Genomic DNA, 20400 nt, shown 5'->3' with positions numbered 1-20400 from the left:
GTTACTTAACAGTTTCTCGTGAGCCAGTATATCTTGTTATTGTTACTTTATATTCTTCCCTGTCATTAGAAACTCAAAAGTTATTTAAAACTAGCAAAACTAGCGTGCATCATATGTCCTTTCTTTTCTTTTCTTTCTTTTTTTTTTTACAGAGAGAGAGTCAGAGAGAGGGATAGATAGGGATAGACAGACAGGAACGGAGAGAGATGAGAAGCATCAATCATTAGTTTTTTGTTGCGACACTTTAATTGTTCATTGATTGCTTTCTCATATGTGCCTTAACCAGGGGGCTACAGCAGACTGAGTAACCCCTTGCTCGAGCCAGCGACCCTGGGTCCAAGCTGGTGAGCCTTGCACAAACCAGATAAGCCCACGCTCAAGCTGGCGACCTTAGGGTCTCAGACCTGGGTCCTCAGCATCCCAGTTTGACGCTCCACTGCACCACTGCCTGGTCAGGTGCGTGCATTGTATTTCATTGCATGGCTATACCAAAATTTTTATTTAACCACTGTCACTTAGGTCCATCCATTCAGGTTGTTCTGACTTTTCTCTACTATAAATCAAGCCGAGACTTGAAGGATGACTAGCCAGGAAAACAGTGTGGGGTTAGGGTTATTCAAGCAAAGAACAAGAGGCCTTCACTTTTTTTTTTTTTTTTTTTTTTGTATTTTTCTGAAGCTGGAAACGGGGAGGCAGTCAGACAGACTCCCGCATGCGGCCGACCGGGATCCACCCGGCATGCCCACCAGGGGGCGATGCTCTGCCCATCCGGGGCGTCACTCTGTCACGACCAGAGCCACTCTAGCGCCTGGGGCAGAGGACAGGGAGCCATCCCCAGCCAGCGCCCCAGCCATCTTTTGCTCCAATGGAGCCTCGGCTGTGGGAGGGGAAGAGAGAGACAGAGAGGAAGGAGAGGGGAAGGGGTGGAGAAGCAGATGGGCGCCTCTCCTGTGTGCTCTGGCCGGGAATCGAACCCGGGACTTCCACACGCCAGGCCGATGCTCTACCACTGAGCCAACCGGCCAGGGCCTGAGGCCTTCACTTTTTAAAAGGTATAAAATAGGTTAATTGAAATATTCAGTGATAATGATAATAGTAAACTGTCACATAGCACTTACTATGAGCCAGTGATGCTCTAATTGTTTTATAGATGTGAATGTATTTAATCCTATTATCATTATCCCCTGTCACACATTAGGAAACTGAAGCAGACAGGTGAGTAACCTACAGAATAGCTAATATATAACAAATTTGGAAATGACATCAAAGAGGTCTGGCTCCAGTGCATAAGTAAATTAGAAAACAAAACATGCTTATGATAAATGAGAGCTTCACGACCAAAGTTGTAGAATTATAATGTGAAATGCCTTTCTGTTTTACATTTTGCATGTCTTTGAACAGTGGCATCTATGAATTTTTTTTCTTAGAAAAATAAGGGAACTTATTTTATATATGTATACATATATATTATATACATTTTATTTTATATAAAATAAGAAACATATTTTATATATGACCAGGCAGTGGCATGCTGAGGACCCAGGTTTGAAACCCCAAGGTCACTAGCTTGAGCACAGGCTCATCTGGCTTGAGCGTAGGCTCATCAGGGTTGAACGCAGGGTCACCAGCTTGAGCACGGGGTCACTGGCTTGAGCATGGGGTCATAGATATGACCCCATGGATGCTGGCTTCAGCCCAAAGGTGGCTGGCTTGAAGCCAAAGGTCGCTGGCTTGAGCAAGGGGCCAGTAGCTTGGCTGGAGCCCCACCCCTCGTTAACATATGGGAAAGCAATCAATGATCAACTAAGGTACCACAACTATGAGTTGATGCTTCTGATCTTCTCTCTTCCTGTCTGTACCTGTCTGCCTCCACCCACCCCACACTGCTCTCTCTCTCTCAAATAAAAAAAAAAAAATTAAGGGAACTAAGTAGTGGTTTTTTTATTTATTCTAAACATTAATTTCTGCAGCTGTCATGGCATGTAACTGTGTTTATAGTATTTCACTCTGCCCTGTGATTTACAAGAAGGAGAAATTGTACCTTGCCAAGTTGATACCTCATTCATAAAAAACATAAAAGAGACCTGCACTTTTAAGTAATTATAAGAAATTTGGAGGGCTGAATCTCAGTTTCCAGGAAGTCTGAAGGTAGCAAGAGCTATGGCCACAGAGGGAGGCAGAGGTCAGGTCTCAGAGGAGAGGCTTCCATTTCATGCTAGAAACAGTGCAGAGTGTTTGACGGATTTTCAATAGAAAACAATAAAGACTGATTTTCACTTTAGCAAAATCACTTTGGATGATGTGTGATGATGGGACAGATTTTATATATGGCAAACTGGAGAAAAACCAGTTAGTAGGACACTCCTACAGCTGGCTGTCATGGTAAGAAATGGTGTGGGCCCTGACCAGACAGTGGTGCAGTAGATAGAGTGTCAGACTGGGATGCAGAGGACCCAGGTTCAAAACTTCGAGGTCGTTGGCTTGAGTGCGGGCTCATCTAACTTGAGCATGGGCTCAGTATCTTAAATGCAGAGTCGCTGGCTTGAGCATAGGATCATAGACATGACCCCATCATTGCTGGCTTGAGCCCAAAGGTCTCTGGCTTCAGCAAGGGGTCATTCGCTCTGCTGTAGCCCCGTCCCCCAGTCAAGGCACATATTAGAAAGCAATCAATGAACAACTAAGGAGCTGCAACAAAGAGCCTCAATGAAGAACTGATGCTTCTTACCTCTCCCTTCCTGTTTGTCTAGCCCTATCTGTCCCTCTCTCTGTCTCAGTCACAAAAAAAAAATTTTAAAAAGGAAGGAAGGAAGGAAGGAAGGAAGGAAGGAAGGAAGGAAGGAAAGAAAAAGAAGAAAGAAAGAAGTGGCTGTGGGGATGGTGAAAAGCAGATACACTTAATTTCAAAATGCAACAGAGTCAGTGATTGAATACAGTGGTCCCCCTTTTCTTCGAGGGATGCATTCCAAGACCCCCAGTGGATGCCTAAAACCTCCAATAGTACTGAGCCCTACATATACTGTGTTTTTTCCTATACTATGTGTACACCTTCTCACTTAAAGGAAGCACTTGACAACTTCTCTCTGGCATGGCCTAGCCAGCATCACTACTCTTGCACTTTGAAGCCATCAGTAAGCAAAATAAGGGTTACTTGAACATAACTGTTAACCAACAGTCGATCTGATAACTGAGATGGCTACTAAGCAACTAACTGGCAGGCAGGGTATATAGCATGGTTACACTGGATCAAGACATGATTCATGTCCCCAGTGGGACAGAGCAGGAGAGTGAACAATTGAAGACTCATGAATTGTTTATATCTGATTTTTACATTTAATAGTTTGGACCACAGATAAGGGGGGGGCTACTATAAGTGGAGGAAGTAGGGGAGGGAGGAGCCAAGGGTGACCCCCAGGCATGTGGCTTGGGGAAGCTGGGTAGGAGGGACACGTTTTACTGAGCGGAGGACACAGAGGAGGAGCAGAGAGACAGGGGGAGGATCTAACCCAATGCCAAGATGTATGCCTTGACCTACTGTGCACGTACAGAGGAGCACGACAAAAAATCAAGATAGAAGAGCAGAGAGAAGAGGTGCATGAAGATGTTTCTCTAGGATGCCAGAAAGGGGCCCCAGAATACTGTTTCTACCAACATGAAAGGTGGATCCAAGTCTGCTGCAACCTGATTCTGGGCCACGCCTAAGAAATGAGGCTGAGGCCCTGGCCGGTTGGCTCAGCGGTAGAGCGTCGGCCTGGCGTGCGGGCGACCCGGGTTCGATTCCCGGCCAGGGCACATAGGAGAAGCGCCCATTTGCTTTTCCACCCCCACCCCCTCCTTCCTCTCTGTCTCTCTCTTCCCCTCCCGCAGCCAAGGCTCCATTGGAGCAAAAATGGCCCGGGCGCTGGGGATGGCTCCCTGTCCTCTGCCCCAGGCGCTAGAGCGGCTCTGGTCGCGGCAGAGCGACGCCCCGGAGGGGCAGAGCATCGCCCCCTGGTGGGCAGAGCGTCGCCCTGGTGGGTGTGCCGGGTGGATCCCGGTCGGGCGCATGTGGGAGTCTGTCTGACTGTCTCTCCCCGTTTCCAGCTTCAGAAAAGTACAAAAAAAAAAAAAAAAAAAAAAGAAATGAGACTGAGGCTGGATCAAACAGTGACATCATTATCATAACATCCATGGAGCCACTGTGTCGAAGGGAGAGCAGCATTGAGGTTGACACCTGGAGAAGTGGGATTGCAGAGTCAGAAACACAAAGAAAACTAATCCATCAGGGCTGGGGCTTGGGAAGCAATGAGAAGAGCAGGACAAGGCAGTGATGTTGTTCAGACAAAATTCCCTGTACTCATGGCTGGGGTGCTCTGGTGGACTGAGGTGGGGCCTCAAAGAGGCTGGAATAAGCCAGAAAGCTAGAGCCCAAGTCAAGCCCCTCCACACTGACCAACCACCATGCTGACTGCTGGCTACTTTGCCACCACTGCCTTAGAGATCTTGGGTGATCCCCAAAGATCAAGACCTTCCTACCATGACCTTTCTGATCCTTTCCTTCCTTTTAGTATATCAACTCCATAGCGGGACTTGGACATAATACATACTGTTATACAAATCAGTGATTTATTCCTTCATTCACCACATATTTGTTAAGCTCCATTAAGTATCAGGTGTTGTGGTTATCACTGGAGATTCATTGCTAAATAATGCACACAGTGAAATATAAAACTAACCAGTTCTATCTGTGTGATCCTGGGCAAATCATTTCACCTAGGAACGTCAACTGACCACCTAGGAAATTTCTATGACCCTTCACAACCAATTCATCCATCCTAAGGCTCCTTCGGATTATTCATTCAACATATGCAGAGTAAGCACATACTTTGCATAAAAGTATGTTATTTCCCAATTTGAGTAAAAACACCTAAGGCAAAGGGCTACTTCCTGGATTTAGGACTGATATGAAAAATCTTATCTATATAATTTCTAAGATAGAATTTTATATCCAACAAATCACCTTCATTAAAGTATAAGAAATAGAGACTATATCAGAAAATTCACTGTGTTATAATCATTATGTGCTAGGATTTGGTAAAATCTACCAACAAGACATGGTATAAATTTTATTTAAAGTCAACAGAACATGGTCTGAATTTTTTGAAGAGAAAATTACATAAAGAACCTGTTATAACACAATGTGGGAAGTGCTATAATAATGGAGGTGAAGAATAAGGTCCATTATCAGGAAGTGGATGATTCAGCATTTTCCATTTCCTTCCTCTCGCCCTCCCCAACTCATAGAAGCCCGCTGTCAGAAACAGACTCATGAATATGAAGAGGGTTCCCCCCAAGAAGTAAATGAGGGTTTCAACTGAGGACTGGCCAGAGGAGGTAGGGTGAGGAAGAGGCGTTGTCTGTGATCTAGTTTCCAACGAAACACGTGACAGACTCCATTTTTGGAATTGACAGTGACAAGGGAAGACACCGGGGTGGTAAAGCCTCAGTGAAACTGGTCATTGCTCCTGATCTCGGTTTTGCTTTGCCTCCCTCAAGACCAGCATTAGCAGTCACAGGGATAGGAATGAAGCCCGTGCATTTTCAGAGAAGTAACTCTACAGAAACAGGAAGGATAGAATTCTTAAGATATAGTCTCACTTTGCTTAAGTCCTGTTTCCTCCATTTTTCTAGTCCTTTGGGGCATTCTAATCCCTCTGATTTGGCCCCAACTTAGCTTCCTCGTCTATATTCCTCCACCAGTCTACAGCTACACTGACTGCTCTCTCCTCCTTCTGAGTCTGCAGTTTCACACCTGGGATGCTGCGTCAGAGGGACCTCTACCACCACCCCATCTATGTGTGTTCAAGTCCTGCGTAGCTTTCAAGACCCAGCCAAAGTTCCATCCCTTCCGTGAAGACTTCCTCAGCCCTCCCAAGGGAGTTTATTGCTTCCTGGCATCCTGAGCTTTCATTGATTTCTCTCCTAGGAATCTTAGCACTTTCTGCCAAGTGCTGGGGTCCCGTTTACACAGGGTGGGGCAAGAGTATGTTTACAGTTATGAGTATGTGAAACACAGAATTCATTCTTATATTATTACTTATTAATTATTGCATTATTTTTCATACAAACAACTGTAAACCTACCCTTGCCCCAACCTGAATATGCTGGACCTGCCCCTCCTAGACAAGGGGCTGCTAGAGGACAAAGACCATTGAAAAGAACTAAATCTATTTCTCATCGTAAAGTGAGATTTATGTTTGCTAATTATGTAACAATAAAATATTAAAAAGTGGAGAAGGAAAAAAACTTACAGACCTGGCTGAGAAAGTAGGCCCTTCCACACTACTGAAATGATAAATTGAACAGAATAACAAAACTGCTTTGTATTTGACATTATTTATGTAAATATCATACAGGTTCCTTAAAATAGTACAGACAAATGGGATCAAAACTTCATTTCAGCAAAGGCCAGTGGACAGAAACTTTGGTATATTTCTCAAAAATTTCTCTCAAATGAAAATTAAACAATTGACAACAACTTAACTTTCCACCCAGTGTTATTGTAAATGTTTTTTTAAAAAAATGTGTTTGTAAATTTGTGAGCTGACTAGGAAGGTGAAACATTCTCACTTCAATAACAATGAGAAAGCCTGACCAGACAGTGATGCAGTGGAGAGAGCGTTAGACTGGGGCACAGAGGACTCAGGTTTGAAACCGTAAGGTCACCAGCTTAAGCATGGGGTTGCTGTCTTGAGCGTGGGATCATAGACAGGACCCCATGGTCGCTGGCTTGAGCCCAAGGTTGCTGGCTTGAGCAAGAGGTCACTTGCTCTGCTGTTGCCCCCCAGTCAAGGCACATATGAGAAAGCAATCAATGAACAATTAAGGAGCTACAAGGAAGAACTGATGCTTTTCATCTCTCTCCCTTTCTGTCTGTCTGTCCCTATCTGTCCCTCTCTCTGTCTCTGTCACCTACACATACACAAAAAAGAAAACTCCAGAAAAAGAGAAAAAGAAGAAAATCACCCATAGATCTTTCACACTTATAGATGTACTATTGCTGCATCGGGGCATTTATTTTCAATGCTTATTCTTTTGTCCTATGCCAAGCATCTCTCTCTATAGATAAACTATATATGTGCATATATATGGTTACAACATTTGTCATGTGTGTGTATCTGTACAATTCTTCATCTTGTTCAATTTATACAGTATTTCATCTTACTTTACTTTTTTGTTATACTTATTCTACTATACTCCATGAAGTTTAAAGGCTTAATAGTAAAAAAGCCAATGAATATACCATAATTTATCATTCCTGATAGAGGAAAATTTAGGTTAGCTTACTTTAGAGTTACAAATGATGTTGGGTCAGATATAGCTTTCTGTTTGAAGATGTTTCCATATTTGGGTTTGTTTCTTTAGAACTCTTTCTTAGAAATGTGTTCTTTAATTAACAGGTATAAATATTTTTAGGCTCCTGGCCTATTAACACCCATATCTAATGTATCTATATGATCCTTAACCAGTGTGTGACCCAGTGGCCCTAGTCACTTAGCAACTGTTAGATGAATGGACAAATGACAGAACCATGGCCTCATGCTTCCTAGTCCTCTATAGTGGATTCCGCACTTGAGTTTCTTGCACCCAAGTGAAGCTGTGCCACCCTCAACAGCATCATTTCATCCACGCCATCCGAGTGCTCAGAGCATCTGAGGAGCACAGAGGCTTCAGCTCTGGGGGAGGGCGGAGCTGGAGAGTTCACACTTAGATCAGTTTCTATGGAAAGGGACCAGCTAAGAATGGCCCTGAGTGGAGACACATTCTTCTCTCCTCCAGCTCTTGGGGGGAACCATTTCTTCACAAAGAAACCAGAACAAGTCATGAGTTGTGGGCTCAGACTTAGAGCTCAGAGAAGCTATTCTTGAATATCCTGAGCTCCTGTGGTCACCTGGAAGCCTGAGTTGTGCAACACTCAACCTGATAACACCACTATGCACAAAAATTTTCCTCCTCACCTTAGAATTCCATTTCCCCATCCACCACGGCTGCCTATAAAGAGCAGGGGAGATGGCTTCACACTGCAGATGGATGCAGAAAGCAGCGAGTGCCCTCTCCCAGCTCTGCTTTCCTGACCCTCGAGCCCACACTCCACCTGCCCAGTGTCATGAAGGTCCCCAGGGCCACCCTCACTGTCCTTCCCTGCACCACGGCCCTCTGCAGCCCAGTCTTCTCTGCATCAGGAGAGTCTGTGCTGCTGTTGTGTGTGTTGTGTAAGCCCAGTGTCGTGTAAGTGCCAGTCTTCCTGCCCATCCCAGAGGGGACAGAGCGGGTATGGAGTGGGGGCAATGTTCAAGGGCACAGACGGGCCTCTCTCTGGTCAGTCAGACTACAACCATCTTTTCTCATAGTCTTGAGAGCCCCCAAGAGTAAGTAGAGACCTTCTATAAGGGTTATAAAGCATCTTTGCCTTTTTTCTGCAAAACTTCTGTTTTCATCCTATAAAATGGTGTTAGAGAGCCTAATCCCCATATCTGAGAGCAGGGTGGGGTAGGGGAGAAATAGTATTATTTTACAGATGGCAAAATAGGGACCTAAACAAATGAGTTTGCAAGAGGCAAACTAAGTGGTGTCATTCTTCAACTAATTCATCCTAGGTCCCCCTAAGAGCTCTGACCCGTGGATGTATTAGGAGATATGTCCAAGGTTGTTTTGCTGAGGTATGGCATCTTGAATCAGACAAAGTTTCTTGAAGGGAGATAAGAGAATGTCTGTTTGAATGTCTGGATCACAAAGAGAAAGATGGTGCCCACAGTTAAGACTCAAAGAGAAAGGCTACAAGCAGAAACAAGGACAGAGACAGGGATATTTCTCAGCAAACATGTCCAGTGCCTTCTAGTGACCCTGTCTCCCAGCCCATGCCCTGAGCAAGGCTGTCTTCCTCTGTCGCTTCCTCACCTTCTCAGGGATTAGATCTCAGGCCCATTCTGTTCCTTCCTCCACAGTTGCTGCCGACACCCCGACCTGCTGCTTCTCCTGTATCTCCCGGCAGATTCCACGTAAGTTCATAGCCAACTATTTTGAGACCCGCAGCCTGTGCTCCAAGCCCAGTGTCGTGTAAGTGCCAGTCTTCCTGCCCATGCCAGAGGGGACAGAGAGGGTGTGGAGTGGGGGCACTGTTCAAGGGCACAGATGGGCCAGGGTGCCATCCTGGAAAGGCCCTGTTGTCCCAAGCCTCCAAGGTATGACCCAACCTGGCCAGGGGCTTATAGTCAGGGTCAGCTGGCCCAGCCCAGAGGAAAGTGAGGGGGAAAGGAGGCAGCATCAGGATCCTCTGAGGGATGAAATGAAAGTTCCTTGAGTCAATGAAAGCCGCTCTAGGGACTGAGATAAGCGGAGGATCACCGAGAGAGTGAGTGGGCCCCGATCTACCCAGGACAGAGAGTAGGGTGGAGGGGCCACAGTGGGCCCAGGGTTCCTCTACTGGACTCCACGGTGTGTGTAAGCCTTCCACTCCTCTCCACAGCTTCCAAACCAAAATAAGCCAGCTGGTCTGTGCAGATTCCAGTGAGTGCTGGGTCCAGAAATACATCATCGACCTGGAGCCGAAAGCCTGAGTGGCCCGGAAGCACTGAGAAACCCAGTGACCTCAGTGGCCCAAGGGAAGCAGGGGCCTGTGCCTTAGAAACGGCCCTATAACCTCCACCTCTCCTGCGGGTTGGTTGTTTCCCAACACCCACACTCTGGGACTCTTCCTAACTTATATTTCAACTTATTTATACTATGTAATTTTTGTAATTTATTTTGAATGTCACACTGTATTTGGGATTGTTTGCTCCAAGATATATCAAGATATCTTCTTCCCCACCACTCCCCTCCTCATTCACCTGCATCATGATTGGTGACAACTGAGTGACATCATCAGTGTGTTCTGGGCAGAGATGGTGCCAAAGCCACCAGACTGACAAATACATATTATATTTCCCCATGTATAGGATGCACCTTTACCCGAAAAATTGGGGGTCTAAAAACTGGGTGTGTCTTATACAGTGGTTTTAGATTTTTTTACTTGCATTTCCCACTCTTTTGCGCTTGTTTTGCACTCATTGTTAAAGACAGTGATTCATCATCAGACACAGATGAGGACAAGCTAATGGATGGGAGTTTTGACAGTGATGAGGAATTGTATGAATTTTATGATAAATAAAACTTGAGTTCAATTACTTTATGTAAAACATTTTTTTTCACATTTTGGGCCCCGAAATTAAGATGCATCTTACACATGCGAGCATCTTACACATTGGGAAAGATGGTGTTTCTGTTTGGTGCTATGTTCAGCTGGGAGAAATAATAAAAATGCTCTTTTAAAAAGTAAACCAGAATTGAGTTTGGTTTTGTGCTCCTGGTAAATGAGAACCACTTGTCAAAAGGAGTAATAGGCAAAGAGTAGGAAGATGGGAAATGAAGAAAAACAGAGACGGAAGGGGGCTTCCACAGAGACACTCAGCTTTACACTGGGCCACACTCCTGGAACATTGAAATTGTGATTATTTTATAAATCAGATTATCCCGTACATGCTCTAGGAGAATTATCACTCAAATGGATACCATTAAGAAGGGTATTTGGACTCTGGTCAGGTCCCTAAGTGGATAGAGCATCCTTCCGGTGCACGTACGTCATGGGTTTAATCCCTGGTCAGGGCATGTACGAGAAGCAATCAGTGAGTGCACAGACGAAATGGATCAACTAAGTGGAACAATGAGTTGCTGCTTCTCTCTCTCTTCCTCTCTTTCTCTCCATTGAGGTGTGAAGGACACTAACACTTTATATGTGACGAGCATTTCTCCTTTGCTCTGTAGATTAGAAACTCTTAGTCTTCACCTTGCCAAATTACTTTAAAGAAGATGCCAACTTGTGTATTTCCTGTTGCCTATAAATGACTACTGCCCAAACCTGAGGATAGAAACATTATGTTCTTCATGGTGTCAAAGTAACCACCAGAAAATGAAACTACGTGTCAGCTCCAGGACATACCAATTAGAGTAGAACTGGCCATGTCACAAGTGCTTCATACAAGCAGAAGACTGGGGACAGGGAAAATGACAGAACTCTCAGAATAATGAGTCATCATTACTGAGACTGCCCATACGAAGGAAGAGAGGAGAGTCCTTTAATTTTAGGTGGCCAAAGGGATAGATGACAAGGGGATACCTTATACTTGCTGCTTCTATCCTCCTTTCCTGGGACCAGCATCCACAAAAAAATGTCATGTGGAATTGACCACATCCACAGACACTGGGCAGGTCCTGATTATATAATTTTGTTTTTAAAGATCCTGTCTCCAAATACACTTACCTTCTGAGGTAATGGGGATTAGAACTTCAACAAATAAATTCTGTGACACAGTTCACCCCATTTGCTATCTAGTTTCATCTTCTAGAAATGTTCGAATCCCTTCTCTTCCACCTGTTAGTCTTATAGTGTAGTTCTCCCCACCCTTTGGTTCTCCTCCTCCGCTTCTTACACACATAATGACTTGTTTGGCAAGAACTCATGCAGGGGGATGCATTTGGGGCAACACTAGAATCTATGTAAACACAATAAATTAAAATCAATTTAAAAAAGAAGTAATGTAACAGCTCTAAAGAGCCTATAGTAAAGATTGGCAGGTTTTGGCATGCACTACTTTGGAGTTGTTGAAATTCCAGGAGCATTGTCTTAAAGACACAGCTCTCTGCTCACTGGCCCTAACATTTGATGATAATAATTAGATTATTAGATCCTAACTAAGTGGTCTTGGTGTATCCTAGCTCATCTTTCATTTTCTTTCACTGTAGCTCTTTCATTAGGCCTTCCCTTGGCTAATTTCTTTTAAATTTTAATTTTTACTAATTTTAGAGAGAGGAAGGAAGAGAGAAAGAGAAAGAGAGAGAGAGAGAGAAATATCAATTGTTGTTCCATTTTTTTTTATGCATTGTTTGATTCTTTTATGTGCCCTGTCCGGGGATCGAACCCACAACTGTGGCCTATTGATATGATGCTAACCAACTGAACTAACCAGTCAGGGCCCCTTGGCTAGTTCTTTAGAGAGCTCACTTACTTCAAATATTTAGTGAGGTCAAAAGCAGGACATGTAAGCGCTTGCTGAAGTTTCACATAAGGACAGTTTTTGGGGTTACCTAATTTTGCAGTTCTCCTAAGGCTGGCAAACAGCAACACCACAAGAAGGAATCTGGGGCCAGAGTTCCTGTTACTTAATAGTAACTAAGAAAGTTAGATGAAAAATAAAATAGGCAACCTCAAAATTTTTAGTTCTTTCTGAAGTCACTTCCTTCATGTCAGTTTCAGAGACCACTGTTGGGTTGAGGTAAAACTTCCCTCTTTCCAGGCCTTTTTTCCCCCCAGTCATCCAAGTCTAATATCCTGTTAACCTCTAATTATGTTTAACTTTTGATTTCCTATGTTTGTTGAAATGACAGATGCATCCAGTGATAAACACAGCCATTGTGAAATGTGGGTCAGTGCTCTGTGAAGTCCCTATCTTTCTAAATTTGTTTCAAGTACCTATCATTTTAGAGTAGGTTGGTAATAATAATAATAATAATAATAATAATTAATAATAATAATAATAAAGAAAGTAGGTTGGTAAACTCTTGGAGAAGCTACCACCTAGTAGTACTGAGGGCTTCTAGATGAATATTACCCCTTGTTGACCAAGCTTCCTAACTTCCTGTCTCTGCTTAAACCCAAGAATTACTGACCTCAGGTGTGTATTTCCACCATATTCACTTTTAGCCCTTTGGTATAGAACTCCACACCAAATCATCATCCTCTGTACCTCTCCTGGCCCTTAGCACAGGCTTATGCAAGGATCAGAAAAGTACTCTGGGTGTGCCATTAAATCCTTGGGAGGGGTTAAACTCACCTGATTTTTTGAAAGTGCAATTTTCTTTTTCTCCCATCCAATGGTTGTACTTTATGTTGGGACTCTTTGCAGTTTCCATTAATTTTCAACATGGCCTCCATGGAAATCTTGCTATGAAATAACTGGAAAACTAGAGAAATTGGTTGGCTTCTCATAGTCTTGGTGTAACCACAGTGGAAGTTGAGATGCATGCTTGTATGGCCAGAGGCCGCCACCATTGTGGCCATGTAGATTCCCATTGGATTTGGGCAGATGGTAAAGAAACAGTGGGGCCAAAAAATGGTTGGCCATTCCTTTATTAAAGTCTCCCATCGGCCAATGAGCAAACACACAGGGAAAACACTTCCCTCCCATTCAGAGCTCCCAAAGCCCTGATGCATTCCCTGGTTCCACAACCAGGAGAATCTTCTCTGGTTCCTCCTAGAATCGAAGGCCCCTACAAGTCTCAGAAGGGCTCCCAAAGCCCCTCAGCTCTGGTTCCCCATCTGCACTCCTTCTCTCTCTGCAAAACTGGCTTCTTCTTCAGCACTCTGCATTCTCTCTGCTCTCCCTGCAAAACTACCCAGCCCACCAAGACCCCTCCTCCAGCAAATATTAGCAAAAACAATGGCCCTTCCCAAGCAGGATGGTAATTTGCAATTTCACAGATCACATATACCTGGTGCTGCCCAGCTCCCAGTGCAAACTATAAGTGAGCAAACATAAAAATCATATTTTACAAACTTATTTAACCAGCAGCGATCCTGGGCAATTCACAGGTGCAATACCCAACTCTTCAGGGTGTTAGAATTGAACACTTAAAGGTCCTTATGAGACCCTCACATCAACCATCCTACTGAGTCTTCCTAGGTTCTGAGCTCCCTTTCCGAGCTACACGCCTGCTGGCAGGGCGCTTCCCTCCCTGACGGGAGGTGCAGGCAGGGCCCTTTCTCCCACTCCTCCCGTCTGTCAGGAGCGGGAGCACTGAGGGAGGCCGGCCTTGCACCGCAGAGGGCAGAAAGGACCGCGAAAACCCCCGAAAGCCGAGCAGAGGAGGGAGGGGCGGCCACGGTCGCCTGGCAACCGCCCACCTTCTCGGGCTGGGTCCGGAGCAGCAGAGCAGCGCTCGGATTAACCGCACCGCCTCACGTCGCCCCGCCCCGCGCCGCCCTCCCATTGGCTGTCGCTAGGTTCGGGCTTCGCCTCTTAACGGTCCCAACCGCCCGCGGCCGGTGAAGAGCAGCGAGTAACTCCGGACGCAGTCACCTCACCGGGCTCCGGGCTGAGGTGGGAGGCAGGGGCGGGGCGGGCCGGCTCCCGGGAAGCCCTGCCCCTTCCCCGGGTTCCGGCAGGCCTGGTCCCGCGCGCCTGTCAGCCATCGACCGAGCTACCGTATCTCCTGCCCAGCACAGCCTCTGCGCAGGGGCTCCGGGGCCGCCGGACCGCGGACTTCGCCGCCGGAAGGAGAGGTGAGGGCAGCCCCGGAGCCAGTGATTCGGGGCCTGGAGAGACTGGGGCCCGGGGCGGGGCAATGGCAGCAGGGGCCGCCTCCCATCTTCTGCCTGCACGCGGCCGGAGCTCCATCCCATCCGGACCCGGTGCTGGTCAGCCCGACCCTCTCCGCAGCTCCGGGCCTCGAGTACCCCTCTGGGGAGACGTGGAGGAGCCTGGGGTCTCGCGGTGGGAGCTCAGACCCGGAACTGGGGGGCGCACGGCCCCGGGCCTCTGGGAAGAGGCCGGGATGTCTGCCTGCGGCTCGCCACGCCACGCCTCGCGTCCCAGCTCCGGTGTGGTCCGATTCCCTCCTCTGACTCCTCTCTAATGCGACCCTGCGCCCAGGAGAGGGAGAAGACCCACGTGGGAGGGCGATGTTAGGGGTTGGGTCCAATTGCATCGAAAGTCTTCTAACTCTTTGCAGAGTGAGGTGTGGGTGCAGAGACCACGGCTTCTGTTGGTCTCGCTGTGTCTTTGTATGGTGGTGGGAGCCGGGGCCAGGCGAGTTGTCCCTGGCCAGCTCCTGTTCCCAGGGTTTGTTTCCTGTGAGGGACTGACTAGTACATGTACGTGCCTGTTGTTACTCTTTCCTTCCCGTTTGCTGTACTGATCAAGCAATTGCAGATAGGACACCGGGAGGTGATGTGAGGCTATACCTGTAATAATTCCGGAGGAAAGGTGTAATAATTTCAGTGCGTCAGGGTCCATCCAGCTCGGATCTGTGCCAACATTATTTTAATTTGGACACGGAAAGTGGACACTCGTGGATACTTGGAATCTGCTCTAAATACCAGAGACTCCATGTAGGTCTTGTGGGTTTTATAAAAGTACATAAGAATATAGCTGCTCGCTCTCTCTCTCTCTCTCTCTCTCTCTCTCTCTCTCTCTCTTCCCCTTCTGCAGCCATGGCTCAATTGGTTCAAGCGAGTTGTCCCTACGGCACTGAGGTTGGCTCCATGGCCTCTGCTTAAGGCACTAAAAAAAATGGCTCCATTGCTGAATAACGGAATAACGGCCGCAGATGGGCAGAGCATCGCCCCCTAGTGGGCTTGCGGGTGGATGCTGGTTGGGGCACATGCGGGAGTCTGTCTCTCTGCCTCCCCTCCTCTCACTAAAAAAAAAGGGGGGGAGGAAGGTTGGTAAATGGCAGCATGTAGCTTTGTGAACTTAGAGTTCAGATAATATTGATAACTAGGTTATATCAAAGAACTGGTATTGTGAGAGAAAGCCAGCCTCAGAACCCTCTAATCTCATTGACCTCTCTTAAGCGCTATGAACAGGTTCAGGTGTAGATCATTATGAAAAGCTTAGTCAATGACTAGGAAAACTTTTTTGGCGCTCACACAGACTGGTTTAACAGGTCTAGGCTAGTATTTTTCTTTTTTAAAAACAATTTTTAAAAACAATATACTAATAGCCTTGGTTGAAGAAAGAAGTAAATTAAAATAAAAATTATTGGAATAATACATTGGAATTTGGTATTTCTAATTTGGAGGAGTCTTTTTACAGTTCACAAAAAAGGTTGTTATATCATTAATCAACATGTTCTCAAAGGTTAATAATGATAGGAACTATGCATCAACCATCTTATTTTCTTTTTTTTTTTTTTTTTTTTTTTTTTCTGAAGCTGGAAACAGGGAGAGACAGTCAGACAGACTCCCGCATGTGCCCGACCGGGATCCACCCGGCACGCCCACCAGGGGCGACGCTCTGCCCACCAGGGGGCGATGCTCTGCCCATCCTGGGCGTCGCCATGTTGCGACCCTCCTGGGTGTCGCCATGTTGCGACCAGAGCCACTCTAGCGCCTGGGGCAGAGGCCAAGGAGCCATCCCCAGCGCCCGGGCCATCTTTGCTCCAATGGAGCCTTGGCTGCGGGAGGGGAAGAGAGAGACAGAGAGGAAAGCGCGGCGGAGGGGTGGAGAAGCAAATGGGCGCTTCTCCTATGTGCCCTGGCCGGGAATCGAACCCGGGTCCTCCGCACGCTAGGCTGACGCTCTACCGCTGAGCCAACTGGCCAGGGCATTTTCTTTTTTTTTTAAGTTAGAGGAGAGGATATAGTGAGACAGACTCACACATGCACCCTGACTAGGATTTACCCGGCAACCCCTGTCTGGGGCCAATGTTAGAATCAGCCAAGCTATCTTCAGTGCCTGGGGCCAATGCTCTAATCAACCAAGGTATGCTCAGAGCCTGAGGCCAACACTGGCACCAACTGAGCCACTGGCTGTGAGAGAGGAAGAGACAGAGAAGGGGGAGAGGGAGGGAAAGAGAAGTAGATGGGCGCTTCTTTTGTGTGCCATGACTGGGAATCAAACCTAGGACGTCCACACACTGGGCTGATGATCTACCACTGAGCCAACCAGCCAGAGCCTATTGCATTTTTATACACCAGTAATGAACTACCAGAAATGGAAACTAAGAAAACAGTTCCATTTACAATTGTATTAAAAAAGTAAAATTCCTTGGAATTAATTTAACCAAGGGGGTAAAAGACATGTATTTGGAAAATTATAAGACACTGAAGAAGAAATTGAAGGAGATACAAATAAGTGGAAGCATATACTGTGTTCATGGATAGGAAAAATAAGCATCATTAAAATGTCCATATTTCTCAGAACAATTTATAGCTTTGATGGAATTCCTACGAAGATATTGATGGTATATTTAACAGAACTAGAACAAATATTCCAAATATTTATATGGAACCATAAAAGACCTCAAATATCCACAGCAATATTTTTAAATTTATTGATTTTAGAGAGGGAGCGAGAGAGAGAGAGAGAGAGAGAGAGAGAGAGAGAGACATTGATTTGTTGTTCTACTTATTTATGCATTCATTGGTTGATATTTATGTGTGCCCTGACCAGGAATAAAACCTGCAACCTTGATGTATCAGGATGACAGTCTTCACTAATTGAGCTACCTGGCCAGGGCAGCCACAGCAATCTTGAAAAAGAACAAAATTGGAGGTATCACACTACCTGATATCAAACTATACTACAAGGCCATAGTAATCAAAACAGTATGGTACTGTCATAAAAACAAACATATAGATCAATAGAACAAAAATAGAAAGCCCAGAAATAAACCCATGCCTTTATGATTAATGTACAACAAAGAAGACAAGAACATACAGTAGGGTAAAGATAATCAGTTCAATGAAGGGTTTTGGGAAAATTGTACAGATATGTACACAAAAAGTGAAAGACTAATTTCTTATACTGTACACAAGAACAAACTCAAAATAGATTAAAGACTTAACTTTAACTATAAGACTTGAAACCATAAAAATCCTAGAAGATAACAGGCAGTAAAACCTTGGACATTTCTCATAGCAATATATTTTTCTGATTGCCTCCTTGGGCAAGGGAAACAAAGGAAAAAATAAACAAATTGAACTACATCAAACTAAAATGTTTTTGCACAGTGAAGGAAACAACAAAATGAAAAGCAGCCCACTGAATTGGAGAACGTATTCACCAATGATATATCTGATAAGAGGTTAATATCCAAAATATAAAGAACTTACAAAACTTAGTACCAATAAAACAATCCAAGCCTGACCAGACGGTGGCTAAGTGGATAGTGTCAGAGTGGGATGCAGAGGACCCAGGTTCAAAACCCTGAGGTCACCAGCTTGAGAGTGGGCTCATCTGGTTTAACCAAGGCTCACCAGCTTGAGTCCAAGGTCGCTGGCTTGAGCAAGGGATCACTCGGTCTGCTGTAGACCCCAGGTCAAGGCATATATGAGAAAGCAATCATTGAGCGACTAAGGTGCCACAATGCAGAATTGATGCTTCTCATCTCTCTCCCTTCATATAAGTCTGTCCCTATCTCTGTCTCTCGCTGTCTCTGTCACATACACAAAAAAATCCAAATAAAAAATGAGTAAAGGACCTGAATAGACAATAATGCAAAGAACATATAGATGGCCTATAGACATATGAGAAGATGGTCAGCATCACTAGCAGAGAAATACAAATTAAAACCATAGTAAGATATAACGTCACATCTGTCAGAACGGCTATCATTGGTACATCAACAAACAACAAGTGTTGGTGAGGACACAGAGAAACAGGAACCCTCGTGTACTGTTAGTGGGAATGCAGACTGGTGTAGCCACAATGGAAAACAGTATGGAGTTTCCTCAAAAACTTAACAATAAACTACTTTATGACTCAGCAATTAACTTCTGGGAATATATCCAAAGAAACCTGGAACACTGATTTGAAAGAATATATACACCCCTACATTCATTACAGCTTATTTACAATGGCCAAGATGTAGAAGCAGTGCAGGTGTCCACCAGTGGATGAGTGAAAAAAAAGCTATGGTACATTTACAGAATGGGATACTACTTGGCTGTAAAAAAACAGGAAATCTTACCTTTTGTAACAACATGGATGGACCTGGAGAGTATTTTGCTAAGTGAAATAAGGCAGTCTGAGAAAGACAAATACCATATGATTTCACTCATGTGAAATCTGATGACCAAGTTAAACAAAATAGAAACAGATTCATAGACACAGAACAGACTGACAGCTGTGGTGGGGTTGGGGGGGGGGGGGGTTAGGGAACTGTGAAAAGGTGAAGGGATGAAGCCAAAACAAAACAAAAAGCCCTTCATAGACAACAGTATGGTGATTGCCAGAGAGAAAGGGGGGAGGGGGAAGAGGGTAAAGGAGATAAATGGTGATGGAAGGAGTGGAAGGAGATTTAACTAGTATACAGATAATGTATCAGAAATGTACACTTGATTGAATCATATATAATTTTATTAACCAATGTCACCCCAATAAATTTAGTTTTAAAAATTAGATAAAAATAAAAATAATAAAACTACTTTATGGAGTTCAAGGGTGAACTGTACTTCCTTTTTCCTTCCTTTTCTCACCCCCTTCCCTACCAGAATTGTGGGGAATTAATTTTAGCTCATACTACATAACTGGGTAAATCCTAATTCCAATTAATATAACATGCATTGCCCCGATCTTGTCGCTTGTCATTCAGGGTCTTCTGAGAAGTTCTGTATTTCCTTTCTATGTAATAAGTTCTTTCCTTATGTTTTCTTCTGTGGACTCTAGACCAGTGGAACTGGTCAGTCAACTGTGGAATTTAATATTCAGATCTCTGGGTCTCCACCAGCAATTATGGTTCAGTAGATCTAGGGTGGAATTTACTATATGGTTTTAAAAGCTCCACAGGTGATTGTTAATAGTTAAAGTTGAGAATTCTTACCCTGGATACACTTAAATTGTTGGGCCTAGAAGGAAACCTAGTATTTGGGAAGTAGCTAAGAGACGACTCCTTGCTCACTTAGAGTTTAAGGACTTAATATAATGGGACATTGGTCCTTTCTCTGGCTTTGTGGGTAGGTATAGCCATTTGGAAACAATTATTGACTGATTGAATTGCAGAGAATCTAGTGGTTCTCTTCTCCTCACTGCCAGTTTTTTGTAAAAATATTGGAAATCATAGGGTTGGGATGTGCTCATTGACGCTTACAATTGGAAAAGGCACACACATTGTGAAATGGTTATTGTTTAATACTTTCATGAATAATAAAGTCTTTGAATGTGTAATGTTTTTGATTTACAGATTTGAACAAATAATAACCAACTGAACTTTATGCTTCAAGTTAAGTAACAAATTTAGCCAGAAAAAATCATACTTTGAATATTACTAGTTTTATATTATGCTGAGTAACCTAGTTATTCATGAAATTTGAGTTCCTTTTAAAAAAGATATTTCAAATCTCTCTCCCTTTCTCTCTCCAGTTCTTTTTGAAAGTTGATATCTGCTCAGAAAATAAGAATTATAAGAGGTCAGTTACAAATAATGCTTCTTCATGTTTTCAGTGTGGTAAAAATTTTATGTTTATGAGCTACATTTTCAGAGGCGGATTAAGGTTGGTTGAGGCCCCGGGCACAGAGGAAAAATATTGGGCCCCTTAAAAAAAGAGAAAGACAGGGAAAATAAAAATACATATTAAGCATATTTTTAAATAAAAAAAAAATATTA

At 44.5% G+C, this 20400-nt stretch overlaps 2 protein-coding genes across 3 annotated transcripts in view; both read left to right on the top strand.

Moving 5' to 3' along the window:
- Nucleotides 1-20400, top strand: part of LOC136326527 (probable ATP-dependent RNA helicase DDX52) — a 198599-nt gene that overhangs the window by 56911 nt on the left and 121288 nt on the right. The window lies entirely within an intron of this gene.
- LOC136323467 (C-C motif chemokine 3-like) lies at nt 8147-9596 on the top strand. The gene is made up of 3 exons (XM_066255311.1): nt 8147-8206; nt 8960-9096; nt 9506-9596. The coding sequence occupies exons 1-3, from the start codon at nt 8147-8149 to the stop codon at nt 9594-9596; spliced, it is 288 nt and encodes a 95-aa protein (XP_066111408.1).

This window comes from Saccopteryx bilineata, chromosome 2, assembly GCF_036850765.1.
Source record: "Saccopteryx bilineata isolate mSacBil1 chromosome 2, mSacBil1_pri_phased_curated, whole genome shotgun sequence".
In the NCBI taxonomy this organism is placed as follows: Eukaryota; Metazoa; Chordata; class Mammalia; order Chiroptera; family Emballonuridae; genus Saccopteryx; species Saccopteryx bilineata.
This window is presented reverse-complemented; position numbering and strand designations above follow the sequence as displayed.